Source organism: Nannospalax galili, unplaced genomic scaffold, assembly GCF_000622305.1.
Source record: "Nannospalax galili isolate Female #2095 unplaced genomic scaffold, S.galili_v1.0 scaffold179, whole genome shotgun sequence".
Taxonomy (NCBI): Eukaryota; Metazoa; Chordata; class Mammalia; order Rodentia; family Spalacidae; genus Nannospalax; species Nannospalax galili.
The window spans coordinates 26,317-38,054 of record NW_008342627.1 but is presented as its reverse complement, the minus strand read 5'-3'; the positions used below and the strand labels follow the sequence as shown (position 1 = coordinate 38,054).

The 11,738-nt window shown below is 45.2% G+C and overlaps 1 protein-coding gene and 1 pseudogene across 1 annotated transcript; both read right to left on the bottom strand.

Annotated features, from left to right (window-relative positions):
* Positions 1-5,532: 5,532 nt before the first annotated feature.
* Positions 5,533-8,971, bottom strand: Dnajc19 (DnaJ heat shock protein family (Hsp40) member C19). Its single transcript, XM_008838639.3, has 6 exons — positions 8,839-8,971; positions 8,477-8,528; positions 8,330-8,403; positions 7,598-7,677; positions 7,186-7,256; positions 5,533-6,021 (listed from the first exon to the last, which is right to left on the bottom strand). Exons 1-6 carry the CDS (start codon positions 8,839-8,841, stop codon positions 5,951-5,953), a joined length of 351 nt encoding a protein of 116 aa, XP_008836861.1. The 5' UTR covers positions 8,842-8,971; the 3' UTR covers positions 5,533-5,950.
* Positions 8,972-10,539: 1,568 nt separating this feature from the next.
* On the bottom strand, positions 10,540-11,342 carry LOC103738601 (annotated as a pseudogene).
* Between the last annotated feature and the right edge of the window lie 396 nt (positions 11,343-11,738).

Sequence of the window (11,738 nt, the reverse complement as noted above, 5' to 3'; positions counted from 1 at the left end):
TTCTTTATTAAAAACTATTCTTAAAATATGGTAAGCAATTTTTAAATAGGCCAAGGAAATGATTTTGAAGGTTTTCATACCAGAGATTGAAAATCAGTAATTGAAATTTTAGAGATTTCATTCAGATTTATGAAGACATTTTGATATGGAAGTTTAGAATAATTATAAAATTTATACATTCATGGTTATACGTCACATGAAATAACTGTGGCCTTACAGGGGCTTTAATTCTGTCATTTGGCATGTGAAAAGTTTTATGTGCATGATTGGTGTTAATTATGCCCATAAAATGCTGTGAGTTTTACATATGAACTGAAGGGTGATGCAGCAGAAAGTTAAAATGTGCAGCGTGCTCACCAGTGTGTAACCACAGCCCACCACATGTTCCACTGAAGTTAACATGCTGGTATTAGATCCTTTTCATGGTCCTCAGAACGTTTAAGTAACGTGCCAGTAGTGAGATTCCCGTGCTATTTATAAAAAACCAGGTTAACGACCATGTCCTCATTTTAAAGTACTGTCTTTAGATGCCTAAAAGCTTAAATCATTGGCTTTTTAATTACTATTTCTCTGTATCTATGGGCTAAAAAGTTAACCAGTAAGTATTGGACAAAATTTTTAAAAATACTTCATATTTTTATGTGTATGAGTGTTTTGCTTCTGTGTATGAGGACACCACATGTGTGCTGTGCCCTGCAGAGGCCAGAAGAGGGCGTCAGAACCCCTGGAACAGGAGTTACTGGCAGAAATTAGCCCACCCTGTGGGTGCTGGAAACTGAACTCAAAGTCCTCTGGAAGAATATCCAGTTTTCCTGACTGCTGAGCTGCCCCCGCCCCCGTGTGTGTGCGCACTACATCCCCAGTTAAGAATTTTAACCCCCAAGTTGGGAAATGACAGTGTAAAAAAAAAAGTGTAATTTTTTTCATTTTCTTGTCTGGTTCCCTGAAGTCTTCTGTAGGGAACATCAGGCTATCTCTGTAGCCGAAGCACTTTAGAAGAGTGGGGTTTAATAATGGTACTTCACGAAACAACTGAGATATCATTACCTGAAAATAAGTGGAGCCCATTGACTTGCCCTTTGAAATTAGGTACCCAGGAATGGTCAGCAGACATTTTCTTTGAAACAGCTCAGTCAGATTCTGATAACCAGTGACCAGCCCACTCCCCAGGGATAAACATAGGGTATTTTGGCTACTGCTCGGCCCTGCCTAGGTGAGGTGATGCAGTGGAAACCCTTTCTCTACTGTACGCTGCAAACACCCAAAAGTGTTCTGATAGGACTTGTATAGCCCCAGGAGTTTCAGCATGTAGATAAGGTGAAGTCCTGTGAACTTGAACTGAACCTGAAGAAAGGAGAGATTACGTGGGGGTCAGAGATCCGGTTTTCCTGGTAGCTGGGGAGGGGTCGGGGGGGGGGTTGTGTGTTTTGTGATACTGGCAATTCAATCCAGGCTGTCCTGCAAGAGTTCTCCCCAGGGCCTTTTAAAAATTTTTTTAATTTTATGTGTGTGGATGTAAGTGGACCCGTCTCATGCATTGTCCGCGATCGCAAGAAGGCGGCATCGGATCCCCTGGAACTGGCGGTGTGGATTGTTGCTGGCCAAGATGTGGGTGTTGGGAATCGAACCTGGATCCTCTGCAAGAGCAGCCAGTGCTCTGCCCTTAACCACTGGGCCATCTCCCGGGTGCTCTCCTTCCTCCTTCCCCATCCCCAGTCTGGCCTTAAATCCCCAGTGAGTGCTTAGACAAGCTCACTGAATCACTGAACTGGCCAGGCCGGCCGTGCACTTCTTACTCCTTAGGTTCCAGTCGCCAAGCACATGAGATTCCAGGACGTCCCGTATGTCATCACCAGTCCTGGTCAGGGTGCAGTTTTGTGCCATGGTTTCCCACAGCTCATTTATCCAGTTCTTCCTCTGACAAAATGAAAAGGCATCATAGGTGAATGTTCTCTATGATCAGAGGGCTGGACTAGCTGGTCTCTTGCTCTTCCGGTGTTGAATGTGAGTCTACCTAGTTCCCAACGTTGAGCCATGTTGCCCCCATTGCCTTGCATGTGGAATTAAAATGGTACATGATAATGTCCCCCACTGACAGTTCCAACGAAGTTCGATCTATAGAACAAGGCCAGAAAGAACACCTGTATCCTTACTTGGCCTGCCCCAGTAGTGAGTATACCCCTTGATTTCAGCTCCACTGTCCAGTATACCACATGACAGACTTCTTAATCTTTTTTTTTAATTTTCTATACTTCTGTACCTTAATGAATTGTAAAAGTACTGTATAGTCTTCTAGGCTGAGACCATCTTGAGTGAAAACACTTTCTAATAGAACTGATGTGTGGTCGATTACATTCCTTTGGGAGTCATTTTCCAAATGTCTTGGGGCTCTAAATTTTTTTTTTTACATTATTCTGTGAGTGTGAGTGCTCACATAGAAGTCAGAGTTTGTGGGGTCAGTTTTCCGTGTGGGTTCTGGGAGTCAAATTGAGGTGGTCAGGCTTTCTGCTTCTCACTAACCTTTGGTTTGTTACTTTTAAGAAAAATAAATTCCATTAAACAGACCACGATGGGGGCAGCAAGTTAGTAAGTTCCAGACTGTGCTATAACCTGGGACTCACCTTACCATTGGGTCACAGGTACTGGTAGGGCAGAAGCACTCTGCTAAGGCAACAGCTCCAAGCAGGCAGAAGGCACTGCTCAGAGCAAAACAGAACCGGGCCTTGGTGTCTCCTGCATCGGCCACCAGCCTAGTGCATTGAAACACTGTTTTAACTTCACCTGCGATTAGTTTTCTGTCGTGTTCTTTGAACTTGAGTCAAGCTGTAAATTTCTCACCAGAACTGTTATGATGGGGAGTGTGGCATTTCAACTCGAGGTGACTGTAGGTTTCTAACTACAACCTTTAATAGGTCATTCCCAGAAGCACCATAATTCCCCAGTGGAAGCACTGTATTTGACCTAAAATTACTGAGTTGAGTGAAGCTTCTCTTGAACTTTTACTTTCCAGTCATTTCTTAGGCAGTATTTAAGGTGTGATGCATTTTCGTAGTAGTTGAGTAACTTTACAGCTTCAGTGTGGCACAGTTCACATGCTTAGGGTTTTGCCTTTTTAAAAAACACTTGTGTGGGCATGCTTGTGCCATGGCACACACATGGAAGTTGCAGGAGCTGGTTCTGACCTTCACCCTCTGAGGCAGCCCACAGGTCTCAAGTTGTGCCTTGTTATGCTGCTAAATACATAATTTGCCATCTTCAGTGGCTCAGAACACAAAGGCAAAGGGCCTTCCACCTCTCGCCTACAGACTGAAATGATGTAGGCCTTGCAGAACTGATTTTACAAGACTCGCTAGTTTTTTGTTAAGTGTTATGCCTGCACGTATGTAAGTGCAACCGTGTTGTGCAGTGGGCACGGAAAACAGAAGAGGGTGTTGGATTCCCTGGAACTGAGTTTTAGATAGTTGTTAGCTACCATATGGGTGCTGGGAATTGAACCTGGGTTTTCTACAATAACAGCCAGTGTTCTTAGCTGCTGAGACATCTCTCCAGCCCCAAGACTTGGTAGGCATTTTATACAGAGAACCAAATTACAGATGTTTCAAGGTGGTCATTTATCCTTTTGCTCAAAAGCTACCTTGAGGGCTGGGGGTGTAGCTCAGGAAAGTGCTTGCCAAGGTGTGGAAACTTGTCAAGGTCTGGTGGTGCATGGCTGTTATCCTAGCACTGGGGAAGAGAGGCAGATCCCTAGGGTTCCCTGACTAGCCCACCTGACCTGATCTGTGAGCCTCAGGTCTCAGTGGAACCATCTCTAAAAATAAGCAGGATGGCCCCTGGGGAACAACAAAAATTGACTTGTGCATCCACACAAATCCACCTACCTAGCTTTACTGTGGAACGCTGAACTCTCACCTTGAGAGCACTTAAGATAGTCTCTGCTCTCCCCTGTGGTGCTTCCACTAAGTCTCCTAGCCCTTGTCTACATCTGGGGTGTTTATCTGGTGGGAATGCTGGGAAGTGCTTGCTTAGCAGTAACAAGGCTAAGTATGTGTCTTAAGTACCAACTAGATGTGTGAGACTACCCCCTGGTACAACCACAGAGCATGCTTAAGACACCAGAACTGTCCCAGATGTTAACTCTAGAAGTTACGCCATGGAACTCCCATCTAAGTCACGTTTTCTCCCTCAACTTCGTGTCCTTGGAAAAGCTAGTTCCTGCAACTTGTTTCATCTAAAACACATGAAACACACGGAATACTTTGCACAAGCAGACTTCAAGGATTGAGTTAGTACTTTGTAAGAAAAAGCTAAAGATGGCTCTTTTGCAGGTACCTGGATTATCACTGTAGGACCCTCATGACATTTCATGTTCAGGTGTGGTAATAGCTTCCAATGAAATGCAGATTCTTCTGCTTGAAAAAGGTAAGCCTTGAGAAAAATAAAACTAATGACTGAAAGGAAAATGGATTTGCTGTGCTCCCTGCTGCTGAAGGGGCTTTATCTAATAGCCGTCTTCTAAACAGGTTAGCCTCCAACACTCATCCTCCTGCTGTGCGTCTTCCCTTTGGAAGCTGAGTGACTCCTGTGTGCGTTATCACATTATTTCTCTTTGAAAAAATCTGCTTCAAATTTTAACAAACTATTTCCTTTAAGGTATTGTTAATGGAAGCATTTTTTGATCAGTCCAAAGGACTAAACCAATAGGTTAGTAAATCAAAACAGTGGCTCCTCATCAGCGGGTTCCACATTGTGACATTCCTGCTCTATCACACCCACATCAACACCCTATCTGCTTCTTGGTCATTTCTGAGCATCCACACAGGGGTAAGAAATTAGAATTGTACTACGTCCTCCGCTTTCTTTCCGCTCCTGAGCAAGCATCCTGTGTCAGCTTTCATGTTTGCACTGTGTTGGTGACCTCTCCATGTAATGACCCCCTTAGCCATAGCGGTGGGTGTGTTCCTCAACACAAAAGACTATAATAAACCAAAGGTGGGCTATAGTGCTGACCAACCTTAGTTTTAATATTAATGCAGCAGCACACCAGATTTAGACATAGAAATGTCTAAAACCAGATTATGTACGGATTGCTTTAGTATGACCAGAGACTCCTGTCTCCTAGGAATAGTTAAATGCTTGCTAATTCAGGGTCAGATGATTAATAGAACAGGGGTGCCTTCATTTCACTTCCCTGGGACAGGAGGAGTTACTTTAGCAAAACCTCTGGAGGCTCATCTTCCTACTCAAACATGTAATGGCCATATTCAGACTTGAGCAAGGGTACAGAGTAGAAATAGCCAGTATACTTAGTGCCTTTAAATAGTCACACACTAAACGTGCTCACCACTGCGGCTGTTGCTGTGAAAGCAAAGTCTGCATGCTCTGTAATGGGAACTTCACAGTGAGCTCAAGTTTGAGTATAACTGATCATAATACAGAATATGGGGCCACAGCTAGGTGACTGACTTTCTAGACACTCTAAAGGGGCTAGCGAAATATCCTTGTTTTTTATTGAAAAACCTACACTCTGAAATGTTATTTTTTATAGTTTTAATGTATGAAAACTGAATTGCCAGTGACATACATTCCTTCAATTTCTTAGATCAAAGTTGTAGTTAGTTTGAATTACAGTAGTTGGGCCAGTTGTACCTTGAGCAGTTTACCTCCCAAAGGTAAGAATTCCTGCTTCAATAGTTGATGCTAATCCCATTTACCTGTTCCAAGAGTTTGTGGTGAGCTTTCAGAGGACTTTGCCTTTAAGAGCAACACAGGCACCAATTTGTTTGCTATGTAGTGAACACTTTGTATTCAAATCTCCAAATACTACCGTCTGACTTTGGAAGACACTGATTTAGCTTACGCCAGCCCATTTTCACAAATGAGCTCTAAAGCATTTTATTACAAAAACTGACATTCATACAGTCTTAACAGGAACTTGAAATTCATCGTTACTTCATTTTTTAGCTTGACCTTCTAGTAAATCTTTAGCTTCATTGATTTTGGCTGCTATGTAAGGAGATCCTCCTACAGAAGAAAAAGGGAGACAGTTTAGAACAGAGACCAAGTTTGCGAAACACTGCTCTATTTCAAGGATCCCTGGGCTAACTAGTGATGATGTCTTTATAGTGTTTTAAAAACCAACCATGACAGTAAGTCACCAAAATATCTGATAATATACTTGACCAATGGGAAATGAGGTATTTCCACACAGAATTTATACTTTTAGAAACCTTAAAATCCGACAGAAATAGAATTTAGCCCCTTCTATCAGATGTGCTTTCCAAACTAAGCCACTTCATAACAGGCCTTTAGTAGATGCTACTTAAGTTATTTTAAATATTTCCAGAGGCGTCTGAGCTTTTAAAGTCTGCTTTGCTTTACACACTTCTCAGTTCTCTCTCACTATGCTAGCTGAGCTCTCACAATGTCATCTAGATTTGCTGTTGAAATCTGATAGAGCAGTGTGCTCCTAAGACCAGCAAGCACTATCAACAGGAAACCTGGCAGAAATGTTATTTATGGGCTCTACCTAGACTAAGTAATACAAGCTAAATTTAAGGATTTGTATGCTAGAACAGACTTGTATTTTCTCAAAGGATTTTCACCAGTCAAGCAAGGTTCCTACAAAGTATCACAAGCAAATGTACATCTCACAGGTTTGTAGGTAATTAACAGTTCAAGACTCTACAATAAATGGGGGTGTGGGAGGGTCCTCCACTAAAACTTACCATTTGCTGTATTTATGAATCTAAGCAAAGCATACCAAAACTCAAAACACCCAAGTGTGCTGCACATCTGTAATACCATCGCTCTGGGCTAAGGCAGGAGGACCATTAGGTTCAGGCCAGCCCTGGCCACACAGCACCCTGTCTTCACTAAAATCTTAGCAGTGTTTGTTTGCAGGCTTCGTTACTGGAAGACATTTTATCGCAAACTGTTAATACTTGGCACCAAACCATACCAGTTGGTGAGATGGTCTCACTGTGCAGCCCAGGCTGGCCCTGAACAACTGATCCTCCTCCCTCAGCTTCCTGAGCACTGGGACTACAGATGTCATCCCATCGATTTACGTAAGAGAAAATCCAAGCCTGGGAGACTGCACGTGCATTTAGACATAACTGCCTAGAATGAGTAATTCCACTGCTTACAATTAGTCCAAGAACACATCAACACAAGTTTAATGGTTACCTTTGTCCGGATGGTTTAAGAGCATTATCCGTCGATGAGCATCTCTAATCTTCCCTTTATTGGCAGTAGGGCTAATGTGAAGAGGAAAAATTGTTCCTAAATACTGAAAAACTAGTAAGTCAAAAAAACCACTATGAAAGGCTACTAATGAGCCTAAAAGATGCAAGATGCACTTTTAAATCAGAACCAAATATGACACTGCTGAAAAAAACATTAAAAAATGTAACTGAACTTGATACTCTTCAACAGTTTTTATGGAAAAGGAAACCATGTTTACACATCTGGAAGCGACGGGGGACAACATTGGAGTCTGCCAGGCAAAATCCCAATAACTGCCTTATTCTCAGTTGCAGGAAATACTAATAGAAGTTACCCGGCCACACCCAACGTCAGTGAGTATAAATTCTCCTACCTCACACCTAGTATTAATGCTGCCTCCCGTTTTGTCATTTTGGGTTCAAATCCACCTCTGTAGTAGCCACCACTGAAGGCCTGGAAGAGGAATTGTAAGGGCAGATTAATAAGGTAAGTGGAAAGTTAATTTTTAAAAGGTCAGTATTCAAAAAATCAGTAGAAGAACATATTTTATCAATCACTGAACATTTATTTCTTCCAGGCAGTATCAAAGCTAATTCTTCAGAAGTGAAAGGAAGGCTACCCTCAGGGAGCGTCTTCCACGTGGAATCTGATCGGCCATGGCGGCACAGCGCAGAAGGGTCTGGGCGGCTTTTGCTCCCAGTGGTTCAAGGCCACCACTGAAACGCGTGCAGAAAACGCGCTCTCGGCCTTCCAGGCGCCCGTACACACCACGGCCTTGCGGTCCTTGACCTCTGCAGACAGGACCAACTAAGTCCACCCCTGCTCAGTCCGGATCCATCTTGACGTGACAACGGGGTATGGCTGTCAGCTAGAATGGTCCAGGGGCATCGTCCGCTGAGGCCAGGGCCAGACAAGGGGCGGCTGGGTACTGAAGTTAAGTACGAGCAGTTATGCAACTTCAGACGTTCTCGGTCATCACATGGAGCAACTTATTTATTAGTGTGGCCCACAGAGGAGCCAACGCAACCCCTGGACCCAAGGGACGTGTCCAAATTCACCCGTGTGGCTCGTCTCCACACCTAGCAAAGAAACGCTGAGCACTTACAGATTTTGGAAGACTTTGGAAAACTTGTTTTACTTGAGGCTCCACATGCTTCATGGCTTGCAGGACGTAACGGCCTAAAATCCAAAACAGCAGCGTCAGCCCGAGTCCTAGGCGCCTGCAGCACCTGCACCCGCACCACAGACCAACCTGCAAAGCCCGCAGCGGCGATGGTCAGTCCGACGGCTACCACGGTGCTGGCCTGGAGGAGAGAGAGCGGCTCAGTGCGCCTTCCCGGCCTCCACCGCTGGGTCATAGGACCTCCGCCTCCGCCCAGGACAAGCGCGGTCCCCCCCCCTTCGGTCGGCGCTTCGCCAGGCGGAGGGAGCACTTTCCGGAGGGTCTGCACCGAGCCCGTGGGCATCGCCCCGGCCCCGTATCCCCGAGTGGAAGGGGCCGACCGGGGAGGCCGGTGTCCTCGAGCACCGGGGTGTCGGGGAGGGCGGCGGAGCACCGAGCCCGCAGCACCCGGCCCCGCCGCGGGTCGCACGCAGCACTCGGCCCGCACTCACCATGGCTCCGCCCGAACCCACACGCTCATCCCAGCCGAGCTCGGCCGCGGGGGCAGCAGCGCCCGGAAACTCAGCAGTGGCGGCGCGACCGGCGCTGCAAACTGTCGCAAAAGAAGTCGTAAAAAATGCTGGGAGCCGGGTAGAGAGTAGGCGGGTCCTCTGCGCGCGGCCCGTCCCTCCGGCCCCCACCTCTGCACCCCGCCCTGCCGAGTGCTCGCATCCCCGTGGGAACCGGGCTGCCTAGTGCTGGGTGCTGCTCTGGGGATGCGCCTGGTCCCCACGTCCCCGCATCTGCTGCCCAGCGGAGAAGGGACCAGGAGGCCCTGATGGGCTGCCCGGCTCACTGGCTCATCATCGCCCTTTCCATCATCATCATCCATCATCATCTGCAGCGTCTCCCCCTCTCCATCATCTTCATTATCTCTGTCATCGCCATCATCTCTCCCGCTCCATCATCAACCTCATATTCAGTGTTCCAGTGTGGAAGCGTTTCAGGAAGTTTTATAGTAACAGAACAGAAGTCCTAACTTGACACTTTTCAGATGCATTGGTGGAGACATTAAGTAGCAGCTACATGAGGCGGAGCGTTATGGAAACGTGGGAAAAATCAGGAATTTTAATCTCTCCTCTCTTCTCTCCCCTCTCCCCTCTCCCCTCCCCTTCCTCTCCTCTCTCTCTCTCTCTTTCTCTCTCTCTCTCTCTCCCTCCCTCCCCCCTCTCTCTCCCTCCCTCCCTCCCTCCCCCCCTCTCTCCCCCAGGTTGAGGGGGCTGTTTGCAACTGTTTCCCCTCAAAAACTAGCCAGACTTGTTTTTATAACTTCTTGCTGTCAATATGGAATTGGCTGTAACCCTAACCCAAGGTATAAAATGGAAGAGCTCCTGATCTCCTGGGTCCCAGACTTTGAGACTTAATAGCCTAAATAGAACCTGCATCCGGACGCTTCCCAGGGTCTTTAGTGTCTTGTCTCATCCTTCCTGCAACAACAGCCAAAGAGAAATCTCTACTATAGGCCTCGGATACTGTGGATGACGCGCAGGCTTTTGGTTGGTGGGTCCTGGTGGTCTGCTAAGTTAATACGTTCCAAAAAGTTTTTTTTTTCCTAAACAAATAGCAAATGTAATTTTATTCAATGTTTTAAAATACAGATTTTGTGCAAACATATAATTTTCTATTACAATAAATTGAATTCTGAATTAAGAAAACAATACAGTCAAAAATTTACTTATTCGCAATGCAAAGCAACTTGCTTTGTTCAGGGGGCAGTCGATTTAAAGCATAATTTGGCTTTTACAGAGATGATTGCTATAATCCAGTGTAGAGCCACCTGGTTATGTCCCAATTCTGTCAAGCTATGTTCTTAGATGTGGAGGTGCATACCTGTAACCTCAGCACTCAGGAGGCTGAGGCAGGATTGCTGGTTTGAAGTCAGACTGGGTAATGTAATGAGAATTTGTCTCAACACACATACAAAACACATACGTATAAATGTACATACATATGTTGTCTAGAGGGTACAATTAATCACCCCATTATTTTTCTTCAGTGATTTTTCTCCCAATGTGGCAGAAATACTTCTTGATAGACAGAACATAGGACACTCAACTCCACGGAGCTCAGCGTCATGCCTACAATACAGGCTCGTCTGAAGGAGCCCAGCTCTAACTTGGAAAGTAACAACGAGGTGATAATTAACATCAGTACTAATTGTTCTCAAAAATGCACAACTTTGGATGTTTTTGCTTTCCGTTCTGCGGTTTGGGCACATCCAAAACTTCTTCATAGTCTGCACCCATTCCCTCTGCCCAGCAACCAACCGTGACCATTCGATCTGAATTCTGATTTTCAGAGCAATCTTTCTTAAAATGTTCCACAGAGCCACAAAGTTTACAACCGCCACCATCAGCTTAGACTCCTTTGGGATTCTCGGTACAGGATCTGGACAGATGCCCCATCTCTCCACAAACAAAACATTTTGCAAAAGGACATTCACCAAGAGCAGAGCTTACCTTTAGCGCTGTGCTTGCTTGTCACGTGCTCTGCAGACCCACAGTGGTAATGTGTGTGATTTTCAAGAGTGAGTGAGCAATCAGCAATTCCATGGCCTGGTTTTCAACAATGGAAACAAACCATTGCATTTTTCTTTGCTGCTTGTCTTTTTAATGGTCTTCCCTCCCATTGATTGTCTTTCTTTAAAGCAACTGCAGTCTCTTCCCTTACTTTGCTGTCCGGTGCTATCATCGCCCCATTGTGGACCATCTCTGAGTTCTGTCTTAGGTACTCCATGAGTCCATTCATGTCTTTGTTTAAATACTCTTCTTTTTCTTCTTTTTATGTTTTGCTTGGGGTACATCCTTCCTACGGGCCAGCCTATTGGCTTTAAGCTGCTTCCACTTAGAAAGGCTTTGGTTGCTCCCTCCACAGACTCCTTTTCCATGTCCTCCCGTGATGTTGCAGACAAGGGTCTCTTGTTATGTGTGGTACTAACTCTAGCCCATCTGGTCATGGTTTCATCAGCGGTGGTTTACCAGTCCCGAAAGACCCTCCAGAGCAGCCAAGAGAACCCCCAAAATTCTTTATCTGTTAGTCACAGGATGTTAAGTCAGAAACAGAGGTGGGTAAGGAGTGGCTATTTAGGAGGTAAAGATGGCCCAAGATAAATGGTAATTAGGCTCTGGACCTGCAAAGTTCCAAACTCTCTGCAATGGCTGAAATTCTAATCATTTGACCCGCCTTCACAGAACTTCAGTTAAAGTTTAACACAGTTTTTTTCCCTAGGAACTTTCATTTGCATAATGCTTTTTTTCTTTCCTTTTTCTTTTCTTTCTTTCTTTCTTTCTTTCTTTCTTTCTTTCTTTCTTTCTTTCTTTCTTTCTTTCTTTCTCTCTCTCTCCCCCCTCCC